This window comes from Panthera tigris, chromosome X (genome assembly GCF_018350195.1).
Source record: "Panthera tigris isolate Pti1 chromosome X, P.tigris_Pti1_mat1.1, whole genome shotgun sequence".
In the NCBI taxonomy this organism is placed as follows: Eukaryota; Metazoa; Chordata; class Mammalia; order Carnivora; family Felidae; genus Panthera; species Panthera tigris.
Genome location: NC_056677.1, coordinates 127022713 through 127047392, shown reverse-complemented (window position 1 = coordinate 127047392; position 24680 = coordinate 127022713). Strand labels below are relative to the sequence as shown.

General features: G+C 38.9%; 1 protein-coding gene across 1 annotated transcript in view; it reads right to left on the bottom strand.

The window, feature by feature from the left end:
* The window catches only part of VBP1 (VHL binding protein 1), an 81430-nt gene that overhangs the window by 43751 nt on the left and 12999 nt on the right, over positions 1–24680 (bottom strand). The window contains 12 exon segments of the mRNA XM_042974444.1: positions 3160–3190; positions 3309–3392; positions 7770–7846; positions 8682–8761; positions 19632–19673; positions 20442–20548; positions 21409–21429; positions 21432–21519; positions 21640–21733; positions 21894–21996; positions 22459–22534; positions 24500–24642. Coding sequence (XP_042830378.1) covers positions 3160–3190; positions 3309–3392; positions 7770–7846; positions 8682–8761; positions 19632–19673; positions 20442–20548; positions 21409–21429; positions 21432–21519; positions 21640–21733; positions 21894–21996; positions 22459–22534; positions 24500–24642 — 946 coding nt within the window.

Below are 24680 nucleotides of genomic sequence, written 5' to 3'. Positions count from 1 at the left end.
ATAACTATCTCAAGTTGAAAGATATTTTTCCTGAAGACATCTCTCTTGGAGCTCTATATCCTTCTGTTCCAATCTAACCTGCTCTCTAGGCCAATTGTACAAATATCACCCTGGGATTTCCATTGTTGCTATATTGGGAATTCCTTCCACCTCTCACTTCAGTAGGACTCTGTTTCCCTGAATCCCATGTGTTCCTCTTTCTTAGTTTTCTGTTTTCTTGGAGCACACCTTGTAGGAGCTTCCTGAGCAAAGGTGCATGGTAAGTCCTTTTTTTTTTTTTTTTTTTTTTTTTTTCATTTTTTGAGTTTTAAAAATGTCTATTTAACTGTTGCATTTGGTTGGGAGCTTGTCTGAGTACAAACTTCTAGACTAGAAATAAATTTCACTAAAATTTTTAACAGGGTGAAGTATTTTCTTCTAGCTTCCAGTGTTATTATTTTAAGGTCCAATGTTACACTTATTTCTGATCCATTGTTTGTGCTTCATTTTCCTCAATTCTTGACACTTTAACCTTTCAGTTAAATCCCTATAATATTATGATGTTTCAAAGTTCACTTCTGGACCTACCATTATCCTCTTTACTCTCTACCAAGATGAAGAAATCAAGCCTTATGACTTTAACCACCACAGTGTTTAGGGGTGCCTGGCTGGCTCAGTGGGAAGAGCATGTGCCTCTTGATCTCAGAGTTGTCAGTTCGAGCCTCACACTGGGTGTAGAGATTACTTAAAAATACTTTTTAAAAATCTTAAAAAAAAATAACTACCACAGTTTTTAGCTCTAGCTCTAATAGCCAGACTTCTATGTCTACCTCTTAGATGTCTCATACATATTTGAAACATAACATGTCAAAAGAGAACGCTTGATTCATCTTGCCTACTCCAACTGTTTCTCCTTCAATCTCTCCCATCACAATACATGACGCTACTATCCATGCAGCAGCTCAAACCAAAAACTTAAGCAGCATCCCTAATCCTTCTTATTCTGTCAACTCTACCTTCGAAACATGTCTCAGATGCATCCACTTTTCATTACATCGCCTCTACCACTACCATCCCACAGTAGGTGTTTCAGACAGCACACTCCAAGAAAAAAAGGAGGAGTCTATGTAGGTAGCGTAATTTTTAAATATATTCCTAGATTTTATTTGTGAATCCAACCAGGAACCCATGATGCATCGGCAGATCTGTAATTCCTTTTTTAAAAATTTATGTGGTGTTTGCTCCATGCATGTTTCCGCTTCTTGGATGAATTTGGTGTTTATATTTTGCTTGGAAATCAATTTACTCCAAATTTCAAATATGCTGTTGCCACAGCGCTGCATAAAATATTTGCTTTTACTTATTTTAATCTCGCCTACATCTGTGGTCATGTCAGCCCTCTCAATTTCATGTTGTTACACTTTTACATTTTCTTTTCTGTTTAGTCACGGGAGCTTATTTTATTAGACTTTAAAAAGAAATAATTTTTGCATTTATTTTTGTTTGCAATTTTACTAATTTGAGCTTTTATCTTTATAAATTTTATCTAATATATTTTTTATAATTTTATATAGATTTTCTTAAGACAAAAACTAAATGTTTATTAATTTCTCTTTTTTGGCAATGATGAAATTTTCCTCTGAGTTTAGCTTTCAACAGCTTGATAACTTTCCTTTGGCTTTCCTCTTTGGCAAAGTTATGGGCTATTTATTTGTTTATTTATTTAAATTAAAGTTAGTTAACACACAGCATAGTATTGGCTTCAGGAGTAGAGCCCAGTGATTCATCACTTACCTATGACACCAACTGCTCATCCCAACAACTGCCCTCCTGAGTGCCCATCACCCCTTTAGCCCAACCCTCCACCCACCTCCCCTCCAGCAACCCTCAGTTTGTTTTCTGTACTTCAGAGTCTCTTACGGTTTGCCTCCCTGCCTGTTTTTATCTTCTTTTTCCTTCCCTTCCCCTATGTTCATCCATTGTGTTTCTTAAATTCCACATGAGTGAAGTTATGATACTTGTCTTTCTCTGAGTTATTTCATTTAATATAATACACTCTAATTCCTTCCATGTTGTTGCAGATGGCAAGATTTCATTCTTTTTGATCGCCAAGTAGTACTCCATTGGATATATGTACCACACCTTCTTTATCCATTCATCAGTCAGTGGACGTTTGGACTATGTTTTTAAACTTATAAATAGTTAAGATCCATGGTCAACTTTTTATTAATGAGTTCTGATTTCATTAGATTATGACAGAATATAGCCTGTAAAATTCTGTAGTTTTTTGCCAAGGTGTGATTGCTTTGAAGAAAATGAACATTCCGTGTGTGTGCGCGCGCGCACGCGCACTCAGGTTTATTAGTTATTATGCATTATTCAAATTCCTCTATGTCCTTACTCACGTTTTGCTTACTAGATCTATCCAATAATGAAAGAGGTGGTTTGAAATCACTGCTTATAATTGTATTTTTCTTAAATTCTCCATGTATTTCTAATAATTTTTGTTTCATGTATTTAACTTTGCGTATACACAAAATAGTGCCTCCATAGTGTCTTTTATCATTGTAATGGTATCCCTCCTAATCTGTGTAGTGTTTTTAAACTTACATCCCACAGTATTTGTTGTTAATATTATCACTTCTGCCTTCCTTTGGTTTCCATTTGCCTGCTTTTGGAAGTTTTTTTGGCTGAAAATGTAGGGATTCACTCACTGAAGTAACACTGATTATCTTAAGATGCCGAGAAGTTCCAACTGGTGGTTTTACAGCCTTCGTTTAATAAAATAAAAAATAAGTATTAGTCACTTGAGTCTATATAATAAAGAAAAGAACCAAGAGTACAAAACCACGAGGAATGCCAATGTTTACGACATGCTTAGAAAAACAGATCCTCCAGATGAACCATTGAAGGGATTGTCAGAGGGGTGGGAGGAGAACTGTGTAATATATAATATGGTACACTTTAACCAAGAACATCGCCTACGAAAATTGGGATAGTATATAACAAATTCTCTATATTAATTATTGAAGGAAAAAATTCTCATATTATAGAGTTTTTTAACAAATGATTTCTATATCGAATCTAAAATGATTACTTTTTTGGTTGTCATTCTCATGAGTCTCTTCCTCTAACATGTATGTTATTATTCGCTGTACTTTTTAAATACTAAAATCTTACTTGTTGACTGGACTTTCTCCAAAGTTAAGATCTGTTTCATAAAACAAACAAATTTCACATTATTTTTGTATACTTTTTCTTAAAATAAATTTAAATATGAATATATATACATATATATATAAAATATTAATTTAAAAATAGATGCTTACTTCCTGCAAGGCTAGCAGGCAAGCCATCCAGATTGTTTGCAATGGTTTTTCCACCTTGCTGTTTGGCTCCAACACGTTTGCGGACTTGTGAATATAATGTTTGTTATAATATATCATATAGGGAAAATAATCTGAAAATACGAAACAGAATTAGATGAAAACCTAAAGCAAATTTATATCAACACAGTAATGATATATATGTACCTCCCATTACAAAATAATAGCACATAAAATTATTAGGCTAATGACTATAAATAAAGTCATGTTAAATTACTCATTAAATACATTTTAATTGAGCACTTCTTAGATACCATACTCAGTGCTGAAGATACAGTGAAGAAATAAGAGAAAACTCCCTGCCTTCATGCAGCATATATTCCATTGGAGACAAAATAACCAAGATAAATGAAGCATATGTTAGCTTGTGGTAAGTGCTAAGGGAAAAATATCAGAGAGAGAGGTATGATATGTCGGTAGGGGAGGGGTATTTAAATTTTAGATAGGAAAAGTTCACTGAGAAGGGGACTTTTAAGTAAAGACCTAAAGTATATGAAAGTAAACCATGTGCATCCAGCAGAAAGAACAGCATGAACAAAGGCCCTCAGGAAGAATAATGAGGCAAATGTGTCTGAAGTTAGAGTAATCAAAGGGGTCAGAAAGGCAACTGAGGTCCTTGTAAAGAATTGTAAGGACTTTGCATTTTACTCTGAGGCCACCATCTTAGGCCAACTTCCCTGAGATGGGGAAGCCACTGAAGAGATTTGAACAGAGGAGAGACATGATCTGATTTTTTGTAATGTTTGTTTATTTATTTATTTATTTATTTATTTATTTTATTTATTTTGAGAGAGAGAGGGTGAGTAGGGAAGGAGCAGAGAGAGAGGGAGAGAGAGAATCCAAAGCCAGTTCTGCACTGTCAGCACAGAGCCCAACGAGGGGCTCAATCCCATGAACCATGAGATCATGACCTGAGCCAAAATCAAGAGTTGGATCCCTAACCGACTGAGCCACCCAGGCACCCTTATCTGATTGGTATTTTAATGAGATCACCTTGTTATGTAAAGAAGGACTGCAGGGCAAGGGAAGAAGCAGGGAGGTGGTCTGAAAGCCCTTGTAGTGGTCCAGGTCAGAGATGATGGTAACATTAACTAGGGTGGTAGCACTGGAGATAGTGAGAAGTGGTCAACATTTAGATATATTTTGAAGGTAAAACCAACAGGTTTGCAGTAGAGTATCAGAAGCTTAGTTTTAGACATATTGAGTTTTAGAACCCTACTAGACAATTCAAGTGAAATCACTGAATAGACACTTAGATACCAATTCTGAAGTCCAAGAGAAATGGCTGTAGCTAGAGACACTAATTTGGGGGTCCTTATCACGTAAACAGTGTTTAAGGCCTTGAGCCTGGATGAGGTCATCTAGGAATGAGTAAGTATATCTAAAGAAGAGAAATGAGGATAAATCAGTAAAAAAAGTCTAAAAAGGAGCCAAGAGTTACATAAGAAGAATACCAATAGGTAAACTTAAGAAAGTGTATCAAAGAGGTGGGAGTGATGAACTGAGGGGACCCAACAAGATGAAGCCTGAGTAATCACCATCAGATCTTGCAATGTGGAGGTGACTGATGACTTTAATAAGACTCATTTAGTGGTGTATGAGCTAAAAATAGTGCTTAATATGGTTTATGAGGAAATAAGGGAAATGTTCACACATGATTCTTAGGAACTGTATGAACAAGTGGACAAAATAATCAATGAAGATACAGAGGATCTGAAAAAACACAATTAACTTCAGCCTAACGGACATACACAGAATACTGTATCTACCAACAAGAGGATGCAGTTTTCCAGTGCACATAAAACTTCTACCAAAAAGAAAAATGATTATATGCTGGGCCATGAAGGAAGTATCAACAAATTCCAAAGGACTGAAATTACAGCGAAGGTTCTCTGACATAATGCAACCAGGCTACAATTCGGTAGCAAAAAAAGATCATTAGAAGATCCCCATATGTCCAGAAGATACATGGAAAAATGCTAAACACCACTCATCATCAGGGAAATACAAATCAAAACCACTATGAGATACCACCTCATACCTGTCAGAATGGCTAAAATTAACAACTCAGGAAACAACAGGTGTTGGTAATGATGTGGAGAAAGGGGAACCCTCTTGCACTGCTCATGGGATTGCAAACTGGTGCAGTCACTCTGGAAAACAGTACCAATGTTCCTGAAAACATTAAAAATAGTACTACCCTGTGATCCAGTAATCACACCACTGGATATTTTCACAAAGAATACAAAAACACTAATGCAAAGGGATACATGTACCCGTATGCTTACAGAAGCACTATCTACAATAGCCAAGCTATGGAAGCAGCCCAAGTGTCCAGTGATAGATGAATGGATAAGGAAGGTGTGGTTTATCTATACAATGGAATGTTATTTGACCATAAAAATAGAATAAAGTCTTGCCATTTGCAATGACACAGATGGAGGTAGTGAGTATTATGCTAAGTGAAATAAGTCAGTCAGAAAAAGACAAATACCTTATGATTTCATCATATGTGGAATTTGAGAAACAGAACAAACAAAGGACAAGGAGAGAAAAACCAAGAAATAGACTCTTAACTCTAGAGAACAGACTGATTGATGGTCACCAGAGGGGAGGTGGGAAGGACGAATGGGTAAAATAGGTGATGGGGATTAAGGAGGGCACTTGTGATGGGCACCGGGTGTTGTATGGAAGCGTAGAATCACTATATTGTACACTTGGAACTAATATAACACTGCATGTTAACTATACTGAAATTAAAATGAAAAACTGAATAAAAAAGATCCCCATCCCCCATATACATGAAATTTTGAAATGCACTTCTAAGTAACACATGGGTCAAGCCCTGTTCTAAGCATTCTACAGGTATTGATTCATTTATCCTGAGAGCAACCTTATGAGGATCAGGAAGCTGAGGTACAGAGAGGTTAAGTAGTCTGCCCTAAGTCACACAGTCTATGAATGCTAGAGTGAAATTTGAACCCAAGCACTCTGGTTTCATGGCAGGTACCTTTAAACCATTGATTTGAGAGAAAAAGTGGTTTCAGCTGCTCATAGGGTTGTCAGTAGAATCGGTTCAAGCAATGAGGGTCAGGCAACCCATAGGCCTTTGTAATAGTGTAGTAGTAGTTCCCCATTCTCCCTACCCTTGACTTGGAATTCACGTTCACATCAGACTGAATCCACAGCTTGTCAAATACTATATTTAACTGTCTTGTAACATCTGTCATAAGTGCTCATGATTCCTGTAGGGACTCAGCAAAGTAGTCATTCTTTTGGGGTATACTATACAAAAATGTATACTCTTTTGGAGTATACTATACAAAAATGTGCCACTTTTGCTATAATATGGTTTCATTCAAAGGACTTATTATGTTCCTCATAGTTTTGGTCAAACTTACCCATTCAAAGTGCAGAAGGTTTGTCCATTGAGAATATATGTACAAAAGAAAAGGAAAAACATTTAAAATAGATACAGTTTAAGTCTTCAAGTTAAATTAAGAACTTTAATTCGAACACATAAACTCTGTGATAATATAGCTCATTATTACTGGATTTGTGACTAGAGGATTAAGTAACGTCATCGAAACACAATCACCCATTAAAAAAACAGAATATGGCTGATTATGAACTGTCATGTGACAGTAAATGTGTAACAACCAGCTCTCCAAGAAAAACAAAAGGCCTGTTTTGTAGTGTTTGTCCATTTCTGTCGTGTAAATACTTCCATCATGGCCAATTTCAAATTACCAATGTGACATCAACCAGCCTGCAAAATTCCTGAAAATTCAGCAAACTACCGAAGTATGAGGCAAACTAACCTTAAGAGGTTACAAAGGACTTCCATGTTAAGCGTAACAAGGTATCACACTGTATGTATGTGTTTCTTTGTTAAATTTATCTTTTAATTAGTAATTGTTTACATGTACAAAATCCAAGTTACAAAATTGTGTACCATGAGGACTCTCCACCCATCCTTTCCATGAACCACCAAGTTCTTGGAGGCAGTGCATTTTATTCATTTCTTGTATATCTTTCCAGAAGTATTCTTTAAGAAATTTACAAACATATATATCCTTTTTTCTGTTTTAAAAGCAAAGATGGGAGTATACTATACTTTGTGTCACACCTTGCTCATTTTTTATTTAACAATATATCTTGGAAATATTTCCATTTCAATACATAAAAACAAGCCTCTTATTGTATTGGATATCCCTGCTCATATATCATTTCGCAATCCTGAATATATGCATTGAATAAATTCCTACAAATGAAACCACGTGGTCAGAGACTGCTTCAGGAGGAGGCAGCACACATAGTAGGTGGTTAAGCAGCAGAATTATTAAAGACTCTAATCCTGTTCTCAGTGATTACTGACATAATCATATAATCGAGTTAGGTTACCTGAGAACCAAGCTCTGCTTGTTGAAGTTTTCACAACTGGATTATTTGGGATGGGGGGAATCAATGCGCGCTGAAGACTTAAAAGATTGCAAGAAAAATGAGGCATACTGGAAAATAAATAGAATCACATATATCCCACCCAGCTGAGCATACATTTCCTTAATTTAACCATCTATCCATCCATTAATCCATCCATCCAACTATATACTAATTATACATCTGTGATAAAGAGAAGAAATAGTCAACAGACTTGTTGTCTAATACAATGTGATAATATAAGTCAATTATAATCAACATAACCTAATAAGTGGAATGAATGAATAATACATGATCTTTATAGAAATTCTGAAAAATACTGAAAAGTAAAAAGAAAAAAGAAAAAATTGAAATCAACCATAATTTTTCCAATCAGAAATAGCTAACAAACATTTTGAAGCATTATACCTCAAAATGTGTATTATTTAATTTGTGTATATACACACATATACAGAAGAGTGCAGGTCTGTGTGTATGTGCATATATGTGTGTATACACACACACGTCTTGAATGTTACTATGCACGCTGTTTTGTGGATAAGCATTAAATCATTGTCTACAACAGTTATTCTCACTAGGGAAGCCTCTAAGGGAGGAAAACAAATTCTGCAAAAGAGGGTTTGTTCCAGTCCCAACTTCTGAGTTTGAGACCCACTCAACATAATAAAAGCTGTTCCCTTGGGAAGCATGTCAGCCTTGTGGAGAGTATGGAATCCCATAAAAGGCTGAAAACCTCTATTCCATTTAAAACTGCTACATAGTGTTCCAGGAGGTTCGAAGCCCATGATTTACTTAGTCACTTCCATGTTGTTAAAAGGAAGGAAATTATTTACATAGAAACAAAATTAATTTATATTAAGGCATTTATTAACTTACCTGTAAGGAGGAAAACTGTCATTTTTCTCTTCCAAAGAAGCTAAATGCTGTTTTAGGGCTTCAAGTAAACTGTAGGGTGCCTGAAGATCAAGTTTTTGTGGAAGACTTATTTTCTGATAGTTCTTAGCAAATCCATACTCTCCTACATCATAAAAAGGTTCTGAACAAAAACTAAGACAACTATATAGCAAAGGTATTAAAGGTAAATACAGATGACCTTCGAACAATGTGGGGGTTAGGTACACAGACCCTTGTGCAGTTGAAAATCCATGTATAACGTTTGACTCTCCAAAAAGTTAGCCACTGATAGCCTACTATTGATTGGAAGCCTCACCAACAATATAAACAGTTGGTTAATGCAGATTTTGTGTGTTATACATATTATATGTTCTATTCTTACAATAATACCTAACTTTCCTTAATTTTTTCAGTATTTCTAGGTGATGAAGTTCATCCATAAGTTTTTTCAAATTGCTGCAAATCTCCAAAAAATTTTCCAATCTATTTATTGAAAAAACTCCACATATAAGTGGACCTGCATAGTTCAAACCCATGTTCAATTGCTACAAGTAAATTCATTATGAAAAGCAGCATCTTGATGGCAAATAAGATTTTCAAACTATGCTTTTATGTACATTTTTTTTTAAAAAAACGACAAAAGGACTGGTAAAACATCTCTCTCTTTTGGGGAAGACATCAGACTTGCAATCATTCATTATTTTGGGTTCCTTCATGAGTCACCAAGTCACTACATAAATTTAAGTAAAACATTAAGCCTAATGGAGAAGAGGGAGAAAGGGAGAGAAGGAAACAGAGAGAGAAAGAAAAGAAAGGGAGAATCTCACTCATATTAGCACATTCAATCATGGCTTTTGGTCTGCTGAAATGTCACCTCCTCACCGATATAAAATAGTAGCTACCAATAGTCTCTTTACCCTCACTATGTTTTACTTTTCTTCACATCACTTACCTTCACTGAAACTATAGGTTTCTTTCTCTTTTTTACATTTTATTTGTTTTTGAGACCAAGAGAGAGAGAGCACAAGTGGGTGAGGAGCAGAAAGAGAGAGAGAGGGAGACACAGAATCCAAAGCAGGCTCCAGGCTCTGAGCTGTCAGCACAGAGCCCAACACGGGGCTCAAACTCACAGACTGTGAGATCATGACCTGAGCTGAAGTCAGACGCTTAACCGACGGAGCCGCCCAGGCGCCCCTAGGTTTCTTTCTATGTATGTTTATTGTCTGCTCTCTTGCAATAGAATATGAGGGTTTGGCACATAGTAAGTGCTTAATTAATATTTGCTAAATGAATGTGGATATATCTTTTCATTCCCAATCCCCATTAAAAATGGAAAAAGTGTGCTTCTTATATAAGATCTGTTCCCCAAAGGAGTTTTACATATCCCACCATTTCTCTCCTGATCCAATCACTCACTCTGAAGCAAGTTTACTGATAAACTACTACAATACATTAGACCCTAGGGATACAGCCAAGAATCTGGTCCCAGGCTTCATGACCTGGGAAGCTCCAGTCTACAGATCTAGGGGAGGAGAACTATCAAAGAATCACATGAATAAATGTAAAATCAAAGTTGTGAAAAGTACTATGAAAGAAGGGTACAAGATATTCAGCTAGGGTTTAAGTTGCGGAATCTGATCATGTCAGGGAGGTCAGAGAAGCAAGTACTCCTGAAGAAAGCAACAGGTGAGTTGAGATCTGAAGGATCTCCAGAAGATAAGTAGGGTAGTAGGAGAAGAATGAGAATCGCAGGTAGAACATGTGCAAAGACCCTGGGAAAGTCATATGGCACAGACCGAGAATAACCATGCACCATGTTGCTAGAGCAGAGAGCAAAGGGAAATGTGGGGGAGATGAACCTGGAGAGTAGGTAAGGATTCAACAATGGTGACCACTGGAGGACTTTTTTTTTTTAATTTCTTTTTTTTTTTAATTTGAGTATAGTTGACACAGGATGTTACATTAGTTTCAGACATACAACATAGTGATTCACAAGTGCACATGTTCTGCTATGCTTACAGTTGTAGCTAGTATCTACCACCATGAAATGCTAGCACAATACAACTGACTATATTCCTGTGTTGTAGATTTTATTCTTGTCACTTATTCACTTCATAATTGGAAGCCTGTATCTCCCACTCTCCTTCACCCATTTTGCCCCTACTCCTACCACCCTCTCCTCTGGCCATAATCAGTTTGTTCTGTGTATTTACAGGTCTTTTCTGCTCTTTGTTTATTTACATGCTGCCTGATTCCAAAATATATTACAAAGATATAATTAAAACAGTGTGGTATTAAGTTCAGACACATGGAAGAATGGGACAGAATAGAATCCTTGAAAAAATATATATATATATATATATATATTCTGCAAGCTCATACATGCAGACAAAAAATTAGTGGTCCCCAGACGTGGCATTGGAGTGAGGGTCAGAGAAATGGGAAATTTTTAACATTTAAATAAATTAATAAAAAAAAGAAATTACTCAATTTACCTAACTATATACCAATGTTTGTTCTGTTTCTTCTTATTATTTTTTTAATGTTTATTTTATTTTTTTTTCAATATATGAAGTCTATGGTCAAATTGGTTTCCATACAACATCCAGTACTCATCCCAAAAGGTGCCCTCCTCAATACCCATCACCCACCCTCCCCTCCCTCCCACCCCCCATCAACCCTCAGTTTGTTCTCAGTTTTTAAGAGTCTCTTATGCGTTGGCTCTCTCCCACTCTAACCTCTTTTTTTTTTTTCTTTCCCCTCACCCATGGGTTTCTGTTAAGTTTCTCAGGATCCACATAAGAGTGAAAACATACGGTATCTGTCTTTCTCTGTATGGCTTATTTCACTTAGCATCACACTCTCCAGTTCCATCCACGTTGCTACAAAGGGCCATATTTCGTTCTTTCTCATTGCCATGTAGTACTCCATTGTGTATATAAACCACAATTTCTTTATCCATTCATCAGTTGATGGACATTTCGGCTCTTTCCATAATTTGGCTATTGTTGAGAGTGCTGCTATAAACATTGGGGTACAAGGGCCCCTATGCATCAGTACTCCTGTATCCCTTGGGTACATTCCTAGCAGTGCTATTGCTGGGTCATAGGGTAGATCTATTTTTAATTTTCTGAGGAACCTCCACACTGTTTTCCAGAGTGGCTGCACCAGTTTGCATTCCCACCAACAGTGCAAGAGGGTTCCCGTTTCTCCACATCCTCTCCAGCATCTATAGCCTCCTGATTTGTTCATTTTGGCCACTCTGACTGGCGTGAGGTGATATCTGAGTGTGGTTTTGATTTGTATTTCCCTGATGAGGAGCGACGTTGAGCATCTTTTCATGTGCCTGTTGGCCATCCGGATGTCTTCTTTAGAGAAGTGTCTATTCATGTTTTCTGCCCATTTCTTCACTGGGTTATTTGTTTTTCGGGTGTGGAGTTTGGTGAGCTCTTTATAGATTTTGGATACTAGCCCTTTGTCCGATATGTCATTTGCAAATATCTTTTCCCATTCCGTTGGTTGCCTTTTAGTTTTGTTGGTTGTTTCCTTTGCTGTGCAGAAGCTTTTTATCTTCATAAGGTCCCAGTAATTCATTTTTGCTTTTAATTCCCTTGCCTTTGGGGATGTGTCGAGTAAGAGATTGCTACGGCTGAGGTCAGAGAGGTCTTTTCCTGCTTTCTCCTCTAGGGTTTTGAGGGTTTCCTGTCTCACATTCAGGTCCTTTATCCATTTTGAGTTTATTTTTGTGAATGGTGTGAGAAAGTGGTCTAGTTTCAACCTTCTGCATGTTGCTGTCCAGTTCTCCCAGCACCATTTGTTAAAGAGACTGTCTTTTTTCCATTGGATGTTCTTTCCTGCTTTGTCAAAGATTAGTCGGCCATACGTTTGTGGGTTTCTATTCTATTCCATTGGTCTATGTGTCTGTTTTTGTGCCAATACCATGCTGTCTTGATGATGACAGCTTTGTAGTAGAGGCTAAAGTCTGGGATTGTGATGCCTCCTGCTTTGGTCTTCTTCTCCAAAATTACTTTGGCTATTCGGGGCCTTTTGTGTTTCCATATGAATTTTAGAATTGCTTGTTCTAGCTTCGAGAAGAATGCTGGTGCAATTTTGATTGGGATTGCATTGAATGTGTAGATAGCTTTGGGTAGTATTGACATTTTGACAATATTTATTCTTCCAATCCATGAGCAGGGAATGTCTTTCCATTTCTTTATATCTTCTTCAATTACCTTCATAAGCTTTCTATAGTTTTCGGCATACAGACCTTTTACATCTTCGGTTAGGTTTATTCCTAGGTATTGTATGCTTCTTGGTGCAATTGTGAATGGGATTAGTTTCTTTATTTGTCTTTCTGTTGCTTCATTGTTAGTGTATAAGAATGCAACTGATTTCTGTACATTGATTTTGTATCCTGCAACTTTGCTGAATTCATGTATCCGTTCTAGCAGACTTTTGGTGGAATCTATCAGATTTTCCATGTATAATATCATGTCATCTGCAAAAAGCGAAAGCTTGACTTCATCTTTGCCAATTTGGATGCCTTTGATTTCCTTTTGTTGTCTGATTGCTGATGCTAGAACTTCTAACACTATGTTAAACAACAGCAGTGAGAGTGGACATCCCTGTTGTGTTCCTGATCTCAGGGAAAAAGCTCTCAGTTGTTCCCCATTGAGGATGATGTTAGCTGTGGGCTTTTCATAAATGGCTTTTATGATCTTTAAGTATGTTCCTTCTATCCCGACTTTCTCAAGGGTTTTTATTAAGAAAGGGTGCTGAATTTTGTCAAAGGCCTTTTCTGCATCGATTGACAGGATCATATGGTTCTTATCTTTTCTTTTATTAATGTGATGTATCACGTTGATTGATTTGCGAATGTTGAACCAGCCCTGCATCCCAGGAATGAATCCCACTTGATCATGGTGAATAATTCTTTTTATATGCTGTTGAATTCGATTTGCTAGTATCTTATTGAGAATTTTTGCATCCATATTCATCAGGGATATTGGCCTGTGGTTCTCTTTTTTTACTGGGTCTCTGTCTGGTTTAGGAATCAAAGTAATACTGGCTTCATAGAATGAGTCTGGAAGTTTTCCTTCCCTTTCTATTTCTTGGAATAGCTTGAGAAGGATAGGTATTATCTCTGCTTTAAACATCTGGTAGAACTCCCCTGGGAAGCCATCTGGTCCTGGACTCTTATTTGTTGGGAGATTTTTGATGACTGATTCAATTTCTTCGTTGGTTATGGGTCTGTTCAAGCTTTCTATTTCCTCCTGATTGAGTTTTGTAAGTGTGTGGGTGTTTAGGAATTTGTCCATTTCTTCCAGGTTGTCCAGTTTGTTGGCATATAATTTTTCATAGTATTCCCGGATAATTGCTTGTATTTCTGAGGGATTTGTTGTAATAATTCCATTTTAATTCATGATTTTATCTGTTTGGGTCCTCTCCCTTTTGTTTTTGAGAAGCCTGGCTAGAGGCTTATCAATTTTGTTTATTTTTTCAAAAAACCAATTCTTGGTTTCGTTGATCTGCTCTACAATTTTTTTAGATTCTATATTGTTTATTTCTGCTCTGATCCTTATTATTTCTCTTCTTCTGCTGGATTTAGGCTGTCTTTGCTGTTCTGCTTCTATTTCCTTTAGGTGTGCTGTTAGATTTTGTATTTGGGATTTTTCTTGTTTCTTGAGACAGGCCTGGATTGCAATGTATTTTCCTCTCAGGACTGCCTTCGCTGCGTCCCAAAGCGTTTGGATTGTTGTATTTTCATTTTCGTTTGTTTCCATATAGTTTTTAATTTCTTCTCTAATTGCCTGGTTGACCCACTCATTCTTTAGTAGGGTGTTCTTTAACCTCCATGCTTTTGGAGGTTTTCCAGACTTTTTCCCGTGGTTGATTTCAAGCTTCATAGCATTGTGATCTGAAAGTGTGCATGGTATGATCTCAATTCTTGTAAACTTATGAAGGGCTGTTTTGTGACCCGGTATGTGATCTATCTTGGAGAATGTTCCATGTGCACTCGAGAAGAAAGTATATTCTGTTGCTTTGGGATGCAGAGTTCTAAATATATCTGTCAAGTCCATCTGATCCAATGTGTCATTCAGGGCCCTTGTTTCTTTATTGACCGTGTGTCTAGATGATCTATCCGTTTCTGTAAGTGGAGTGTTAAAGTCCCCTGCAATTACCACATTCTTATCAATAAGGTTGCTTATGTTTGTGAGTAATTGTTTTATATATTTGGGGGCTCCTGTATTCGGCACATAGACATTTATAATTGTTAGATCTTCTTGAGGGATAGACCCTGTAATTATTATATAATGCCCTTCTTCATCTCTTGTTACAGCCTTTAATTTAAAGTCTAGTTTGTCTGATATAAGTATGGCTACTCCACTGGAGGACTTTTAAGCAAGGGGTGAAGTGATCACGTTTGTATTTTGCAAGTTACCAGATCAGCATTCTGGTTGCATTGTGCCAAACAGCATGGGGCAGAGTCTATGGTGGCAGAGGGGTTGGAAGTGAGTGATGGTGGAAGTTTAAGCTAGGATGATGGATGACGGTGTGGTGGCAGAGGTGGGTGTAGATGGCACTGAAATGGCAGTTGGAGGAGGGTTTAATGAAGGAACTGTTTGCAGAGATGTAGGCAGGGGAAGGAACAATTCTGCAAAAAAAGGGGAGTGCTATCATTGATTATAATGGTACAACAGATATAAAGAAGGGCAACAAACACATGGGCCTGAAAATAGAGGAGCTGACAGAATGAGGCCGCCAAGCAGAAATCTGCTCAGAGGGATTCTCCCATTGGGCCAAAGGTTGGGACCAGGTCTTCTCCTGAGTACAGAAGAATAAGAGAATCTGTCCCTTGATGGAGCCTACAGGCACTTCAGCAGTGGGAAAACCAGGAAGTCTGGGGCTTAGGGTGAACCTCAAAGGTTCGAATATACGAGATGGGCAAGAAGGGACAATGGGACACCCAAAAATGAACAGAGCGCTGCCAGTTTCATTACGGCAAACACACAGTGGCCAATGAGACAGTGTTTCTGGTTCATTCAGTCAGTCATCCACTGAATATATAACAAAATAACTAACAAAGAATACATAAAATAACAAAATAACAACAGTTATCACTACATTTGAACAATATTTTTTTGGAAGGACTCGTTTTCATCTGAGTTGTTTTCAGACAATTCACTGTGAGCTGTAAATCTGTGGAAATGCCGCGGCCCAAGGTTACAGATATAAGTAGCAGAACATGGCTCAGAACTACTGAAAACTTAACAGGCACCAAGGTGCTTTACAGTGGAAGGGCAGGTATGAATCTGTAAGACGTCTTTTGTGAGGCACGCAGTTACCCTCCACCCCCCAACGGCACAGAAACACTGTGGCGAAGGCAGGAGGAGAGAGCATCCAGGTACACGTGAGAGTGGAACCAGCCGGTCGGTCTTCGAGTTTGTGTCCCCGGAGCTCTGATGAGGGATGTGGCCCAGAGATGTATGTTTGAACGAGGCTGGTGTGAACTAAAAACGCAGACAGCGCAGACCTCGCACGTGAGTTTCCGGGAGTCACCCCGAGCAGCAACGGCGCAGAATGGGTGAAAGATGAGGGCCACACACAGACACAGCAGCCGGCCGCTCACAGGAGGAGGCTCTGTGAGCCCCAGACGATGTCAAAATCAAGACAGGAAGGATTCGCTGAGCAAACGAGCGAGATCTCCTTTTCAGAAGACACAAGGGTTTCAGTGAGCCTGCACCTAATAGGTTGGCATCCGTTCACATGAAGTAAAGACTGATGGAGGCACGAGGAGAAGCTGGCCAACCTACAGTCACAAAGGAAGACCTGAGGACCTCCGAGAGATCCAGTGGCACACTGGCTAAAAACGCCCCTTGAAACCGTGCGTTGCTTGGAGTAGACCTGTCCCAAGGAGACCGACTGCGGTGGGGCCGAGGTGAGACTGACTTAATGCTCACCTCCCTAGCCTCCCTCCCCTCCCTCCCCTCCCAAGGAGCGCTGCATTTCACTCCACTCCAGGGTTTCCAGGACACCCAAGACAGCACGACGTCATGGGAGCAGCTCTGCCAACTCAGGGCCATGACAAATGACTTTCTGTACTGGCTGAGGGCCAGGGGCCAGGGTACTGATAACGAAGCTCTCCCAGAAAAAGGAGCTGATTTAAGGAGGAAGGAATGAAGATCTGCAAAAAAGTTTACTAACAAAGACCTTCACCTGCCTTCTGCAGCCACTCCCATAGCCATGTACTTTGTTTTTGATTTGGGGGTCCTGAGAACCAGAAGTGAGGTAAGGAGGAGAGACTGGTCAGTCCAATGGGAAATGTGGACCTCTATCCTAGGGCTCCTTCTGTCTGATATTCCCCTTGGAGCTCTGACCACAGGTGGTGAGCAGTGAAGGAGGCCAAGGCCAAGAGGCCAAGTCCAGGCCAGTTAATGCTTCTCTGTGCCCTCATGATGGCCAAGCTGCAGCTCTCAGCAAAGATCCCTTCTCACCTCTACCACCTCCCTGAAGGAACTGAGGTTAACGTAGACAAAAATCAGAGGACTGCATTTTGGGAGATATCTAGTCATGCTTCTGTAGTCTTCTCCAGGAACTCAGGAGTTGGCACTGTGTCTCACTCATTATGGCTCCTTCTTCCTTACAGGGGTCAAGCATGTGTTTTTGAGTGAATGTTGATTGATATCCACCAGTGATGGTGACTTTGGGCAATGCTATCCCATCTTCTCCCCTACCCACCCAGACATTGTCACTTTTTATCTGTTCTGGCTATCTGACTTCTCATTCAGGAAGCTGTGAGTTATTTCATCCCACAGTGGGGTTCAATGTCTGTGCACCAATCCCCTTTGTACTTATCTGTACAGGAAGGAGTGCTTATTCTGTGTATACATTAGAAGACGCTTTTCTTTCCTTTAAAGGTTTATGAGAAGATGTAAGACAGAAACTCCCTCCTTCTCTGCCACCAAACCTGACATTTATTTGTATCTGCAACCATCCTATCCTCGCCTCTTCCATCCTCTTACTGGAGGCCACAGGTGTGTCCACAGTGTTCTGGATCCAGTGTCCTCTCATCCCCTTGAGGACTTCAATCTACTACCCGTCTCGCCCCCTACATCTTCACCCTCTCTCTTCACGTGCCTACTACCTGTGCCGGGCACCGTCTGAGTACTTCACCTTCCTTTAGTCCCCACCAAGGCAGGTCTACCACAGCAAGGTCAGGGATCCGGTTGGGAAAAAGTAACAGCCCTAACTTATGGGATAGGGAGAGCTGGGCGGATGGCCATGAAAGTAGTTAAAGGCCTAGAGGCCAGGAATGGGGTGGGGGAAGATCGCGATGGGGCATGTAACTTGTGGAGGGAGGTCTTTGTGTCAGAAATGGCCTCCACCTGCCTTCCGGGCAAAATAGTAAATAAAAAACACAATCACCTCCCAGGGTGGCAGAAAGTAGTGCCAGTCTTAAAAAGGAGGCAGGGGTGAGGAGTACTCCATGACTACTCCATGTAGTCCACCATTATGGCCCCCAAAACCAGTCAGGCCCTGGAGAATGACAAACTACAGCATAATCAACCAAGTAGTAATCCAGTTGTGGCCACAGTTCCAGCCACAACAGTTCTTCGGGTAGAGGTGGGTTCATGTAGTCTCAGATACATGGTGTGACACTATAAATCTGGTGAATGTTCTCCTACCTATTGCCGTCAAAAGCGTTGATCAGAAAGAGTTTGTAGGCATGGAACGGACAACGGTATACTTTTGCAGTTTTGACCCAGGCTGTGTTAGCCCTCAACAGTCTGTCATAATACGGTCAGGAGAATTCTAGATCATCTGCTTGCCCCTCAGAAAATCATACTGATCCACTTATATCCATGATGTCATGCTAACTGGATCAGATGAGCAGGAAGAGGCCAGTACAGTGGATAACCCCAAACACTACATGCCCTGCAGAGGGTAGGAGATAAAGCTTGCAAAGATTCACGGGCCTTCTACTTTGGTAAATTTTGAGTTCTGGAGACAGCATGTTCCAACACCGGGGAAGAATGCTCTGGCCCAGATCCCAGGTGACCTGGCCACATTAATTTGGGGTCCAGAGCAGGAAAAAGTTCCGTTGCAGGTCCAGGCTAGGCCAGCAGCCCTACTGCTCGAGTCCTATGGTACGTGCGGGACAGAGCACACGCAAAAGGCACACGCAGGCTGCTCGAGCAGGTGGCCAGACCCTTGTTTCACCCACACTTGCTGCATTGCCACCTCTACCTCACATCCCGCCTGTTGCCGTGTGACAGATTCCTGATGATCAGTGTCTAGGAAAGGAAAAAGCCTGAGTCCGTTTGATTCTCATGATACTGCTACAAGAAAGACAGTAGGATTATACCCATTTTGCAGTTGCATAAATGAGGCATGGAGAATGGAAATGAGTTGCTTAAGATTCCAAATATTCCAAATATTCTGCTGTTTCCACTGCCCATTTAAAAAGCAAAGTCGGTTAAGTGTCCCAACTCCTGATTTTGGCTCAGATCACGATCTCACAGTTCATGAGTTTGAGCCCTACATTGGGCCTGTGCTGACAACGCGGGGCCTGCTTGGGATTCTCTCTCTCTCTCCTTCTCTCTCTCTCTCCCTCTGCCACTCCCCCACTCAAGCTTTCATGCATTCTCTCTCAAAATAAATAAATACACCTAAAAATTTTTTTTAATTAAAAAAAAAACCATGGTCTAGTTGTTATGAGTCACGATTTAGCACTCAGCAGGGAATGGCCTGTTCAGAAAACACATGTCTATGTATGTATGCATGTATGTGTGCATGGAAGTCATGCGGGAGTGAAAATACACACGTTAAGTTTATGGCAAAGGATGGAGTCTCAGATGATGATTGATACAATAAACACACAAACGTAAGGACAAAAAAGGTCATTTAAACCCACAGAAAAGATACACTGACCTGTGTAAGATATGGAATGTCTTTCTGGTCAACTCCGACTTCCTGAATTCACAAACGTAAACATTAAAACCGGGAGAGGCAACAAAGAAAAGTAAGTATCAGACCAATGTGCACACAAAAGAGAAAATACCGCTAGAGCACGAATGCCTTGCTGGGCTAGTGCCTAGTTGATCAAGCAAACCATGTCAAGCTAAAGTATGCCTTATATTCATCCTAAGGATAAACCTATAAAAGAAAAGACTTGCCAGATAGTGAATTTTTGCTCTTCTGGAAAGAGCCAGATTGCATTTTGGGTATTATACACATGTATTCTCATTTGTCAAGTACTCAGAGATCAGCTGCTATGCATATTGTTGTGGTTTTGGCTTTGGGTTTTTTTTTTTTTTTTTTCCTGCTTTGGTTTTCAGAAGTTCAACTAGTTATCCCGCGTGGGTTCTGAATGTCAGGGCAAACGTGGGGGTCACCTCCTATGTTTCCTTCTTCAGCTCATCACTGACCTGTGCTACCTACTGTCCACTGCCTGAAAAGATGTCTATCACGTGAATTTGGCCCAGTGTTGGAGTTGTTTCTGGTGGGAGGATAAGCTTGGTAACACTTATCCTCATGGCTACAAACAAAAATCCTTGAACTACCTAATTTTAGTGTATAGTTTTACTGTTTACAAAATAGTTAAAATTCTACCAACTTCTGTGTGTGTGCGTGTGCGTGTGCGTGTGCGTGTGTAGTGGGGAGGGGGGATCCCATTATACCAGATACTAAACTGATACAGAAACCAGCAGAAAAGCCGTGGATAGAAACAGATTTCTGTACCTCTGCTACTTTCAGGAACTCTGCCAACCTGGTTGTTCTTGCAAGGAACTTGGTGCAAATATCCAAGCTTTCCTTGCACTGGCTTTTCCTCATATCAAAATACTTGTCTAAAAACGAAAAACAAATTTATCACGAAAGAGCCGATATCACAGCCAATTTCCAGTTACACTCCACTCTGATCATTCTTTCTTAAGCTGAATCTGTATATGATTTTAACTTGTTCAAAAACAATTCTAGTTTTAACCCAGTTATTTTCTGTCTTGGCCAGCAGCAACACTGGTCGATCCGTATAAGCAACAGATTTTTATGAAGTAAGTACCACATGCCAAACACTAATGCTGGGAAGATACAGATAGTTTAGTTTAATTTCTCTAACTTTCAGTCTGTAATCTTATTTACTAACATCACAATCGGAAGCTTTCTGAGGGAAGGGGCTGTGTTTCCTATTCTTTTATAACTGTACAAATGTACTAGATACTTCTTCACTGTAAGAAAAATCTCAAATTCTCATCAATGAAACTTGGAGAACACTTCGTATGAAATAGATCATTCATTAGGACTAAATTAGGGCAGAAACTTCTTGGAAAGCATAAGAAGTATATGCTTGTATATAATAATAACACTTGTTATAGGCTATATCTTCCTAGTAAAGTCAAAATGATGTGATATGACCTTGGTGGAGTGGGCCTTAATGTGTAATGTATAAATATGGCAATCCATGTTGATTCCCTGGTAAATTTCCCAGAAATATCAATTAGCACTTATATAACAACTATAAAGTTCTGTGGCTAATTAGTCAAGTAATTTTTATCCAAAAAAAGCAATATAATGTCTCATTATTTAAAACTATATATGACCTTGAAAGGATCTTCTATTTTGAATCTAAAACAAATATGAGTCTAAATGTAGACATAAAAGGTTTTTAACAGTTTATATATTTTTAAGCAATGTTTATTCCTTAGCCTACCTAGCAGATTAAGGATCCCTCGTTATAGGCTGCAAAGAGGCGAAGAGAATCCTTAAAGAGAAGCATGAAAGCAGCATGGATTATACCATTCGTTAACTGGTCAGGATTTGCCTGGAAATTAAACCAAAGACGAATCAGTTACCACCACAGTTTAAAATAATTCCTTCTCCCACCTACTGGTAAACAATGCCATTTACCAATATGTTCAAAAAGGATTTATAAAGCTCTTACATTAAAATTAAGAAGAGCGTCAAACTGAATTTGAATAACTGGAAGAGTGTTTAGCAGCTGTTTTGTATCCATAGTTCTCATCATACCATCCATCCTGTAAAAGAGAAGAGAGATTCATAGTATCAATAATTAAGAGTTTGAGAAGCACAGTGACATCAGCATCTCAAAATAAAGCTGTGTTTTTAGCCAACTACATATCAGAACACTTACGTATTTCAGTATTTCTTGCTTACAAACAAATGATATTTACTGACCCTCTCCTGGCTTTGGTGATGTCAGACGTGATCAGTCTACATGCGAGTGACTTCTCATTCAAGTACCTGCTATATCGCCTGATGAAGGTTGACATAGCATAGCCTAAAAATGAAATATTTTATTATTTCCAGTGTAATCAACATTAACCATTTACAATGTATGTCAACAAATGCCGAGACTTCTCATTCCACATTCATCCATATACCTCTATGATGTCTTTGAAGCACAAAAGCTAGAATGGACCTTATTAATGATCTAGTCCAATATTCCTCACACTTTCTGCTAAAGGTTATTTCTTATTTCCTCAAAGCCTTGAAATCACCTCAGGATGTAGTGTTGATAGTGACATTCCTGAATCGAGGAAGTAATTGAACTTTATCAGGTTTTTTTTTTTTTCACATTTCTACACAACTATTGGAAATTCTTAGCATTTTCCTGAAACTCCCCATCCCATTGTCACCATCTGTCCCCAGCCCTGCCCATGTTTTAACCAGGCATAGTTTTCAAAACAGAGCTCCCCCCATCTTGCCACATGGAAATATTTCCATCAAAAAATCATCTTACCTTCTAGCGCGCTTTTATCCAGGAAGTTGTGCAAAGTGAACAAAGAGCTTCTAGATGCAAGATGCTGGATAAAACGCTGTCAAATGTACCAAATTATAAAATTAGCTTCTGTCCACAAGTAGAGCTCTTTAACGAGTTTATCATTGTGAATGCATCTTTAACACAATTCTATCACATAGCTTCTATCTATTTCAGGAGCACTGATTAAGGTGAACGTGATCACATCCTGGGCTGCGCAGCATAAGAATATGCAGTGTTGCCAACTCTCCCAACGAAACAAGGGCTTAGACGTTGCAGCTCATGTGAATACACACTCTTTTCCACCAGGACTTTCTATCTAGCCATTCCCTCCTTTCTGATTTTGAGAAGTTTTACTTAATTCCAGAATTATTTTAATAGTGAATATTAAACTTTTTAATAACTTAATTTTCAGAAAAATATAATCTGATACATCTGTGTACCTCACTACCCAGAGATGATAACTGCTAACTTTTTCACAGAACTGCCTCAAGTCTATTTCAAAAATAAGAAGAAGAAAGTATATTATAAAGTAAAAAGTGCCCTTTGCCCATCCCCAAGTTCCATTTCCTTTTCCTCCCTGGAAGTAACGAGTATCATAGTTTTAATCTTTATAGTCTATTTTCTTTATAATTTCAGATATATTTGTCCCAAGGGTAAATATTAAGTATTTTGAAATTTGCATAAATAATATTATATTTAAATATCATTCTGCAACTTACTTCCTCTCTGAGCATGGTTTTTCAGATCTAGCCTTGTTGGTATACATCCACTTAATTTTAAATTTTTTTTTTTTCAACGTTTTTTATTTATTTTTGGGACAGAGAGAGACAGAGCATGAACGGGGGAGGGGCAGAGAGAGAGGGAGACACAGAATCGGAAACAGGCTCCAGGCTCCGAGCCATCAGCCCAGAGCCTGACGCGGGGCTCGAACTCACGGACCGCGAGATCGTGACCTGGCTGAAGTCGGATGCTTAACCGACTGCGCCACCCAGGCGCCCCACATCCACTTAATTTTATAAACACCTCATTTTAGTTATCTGTGCCGTACTGATAGAAATTTACCTAATTTCTACTTTTCAATTATTATAAATATGCTACGAAAAGTGGATTTGCTGGGTCACTGGACTTGGCATTTTCAATTTTACTAAACACGTCTCAATGCTCTCCTCCCCACAGTCACAAACTCTAGCAACTAATATTTATATATCATCCACTGATACTGTCACACGTTTAAAATGTTGCTTATCTGAGCATGTTCTCAGATGGTCATCAGCCATTCTGGTTTCCTTTTCTATGAACCCTCTGTTCATTTGTCTTGGGAACTATTCCACGGTAGTGCCTTTTTCTTACTGATAATGTATTCTGAATATTAATCTTTTGTCTGTAATGTATATGTTGGAAATACCTGATTCCAACTTTATGGCATCTTCCCTGCTCAAATGTCATAAACATATTCTCCCACATTTTCTTTAATTTTAAATGTTAGTTTTTTGCATGCATAGACATTTCATTCATGTGGAATGTATTTTCGTATATTAGGGTAAGATAGAGATCTCGTTCTATTTTTTCCATAGGTTGTTATTTCTACCAAAAGGCTTTATTTTAAATTCTATACTTTCCCCCACATTTTTAGTGCCACCAAGCTCTGATAGAAGTATATGGTTCTACTTCCAAGCTCTTTATTATGTTCCATGTGGATATGTTCCTTTTTTATCAGTACCACACTGTATAATTAGTCACTTTATAGTGTTTCAAGATCCAGTCAATCTGTAAATCCTAACTTTTTAACGCAAAGCTTACTGAGACAAAATGTTAAAGTAGAATAAGTAATTCCACGTTAAAGAACATGTCAGTTCTGTAAAATACAAAGAGTGTTTGTATGTGGGGAGAGGTGGACCGGTGTTGCAAAGTAAAAGATAGCAAGCCTTGACAAACCAAGAAAATTTTGCCATTGGGTACTGACAGTCCTTTGAGCTAACAGGAAGGAAAGGATTACCCACTGAATATACAGCACGCTCACCTCATTTCCATGAACCATGAGGTGATGCACAGTGACCAGGGCTTTAAACACTACCACCCAGCTGCTGCTCCTGGCCTTCTCAGAAAGAACATCAGCCAGATGTTCAACACTCATATTTGTTTCATTTACGTATTGTATTAGATCTGAATGAAGAGACAGTGACAAGCATTAAAACACGGAC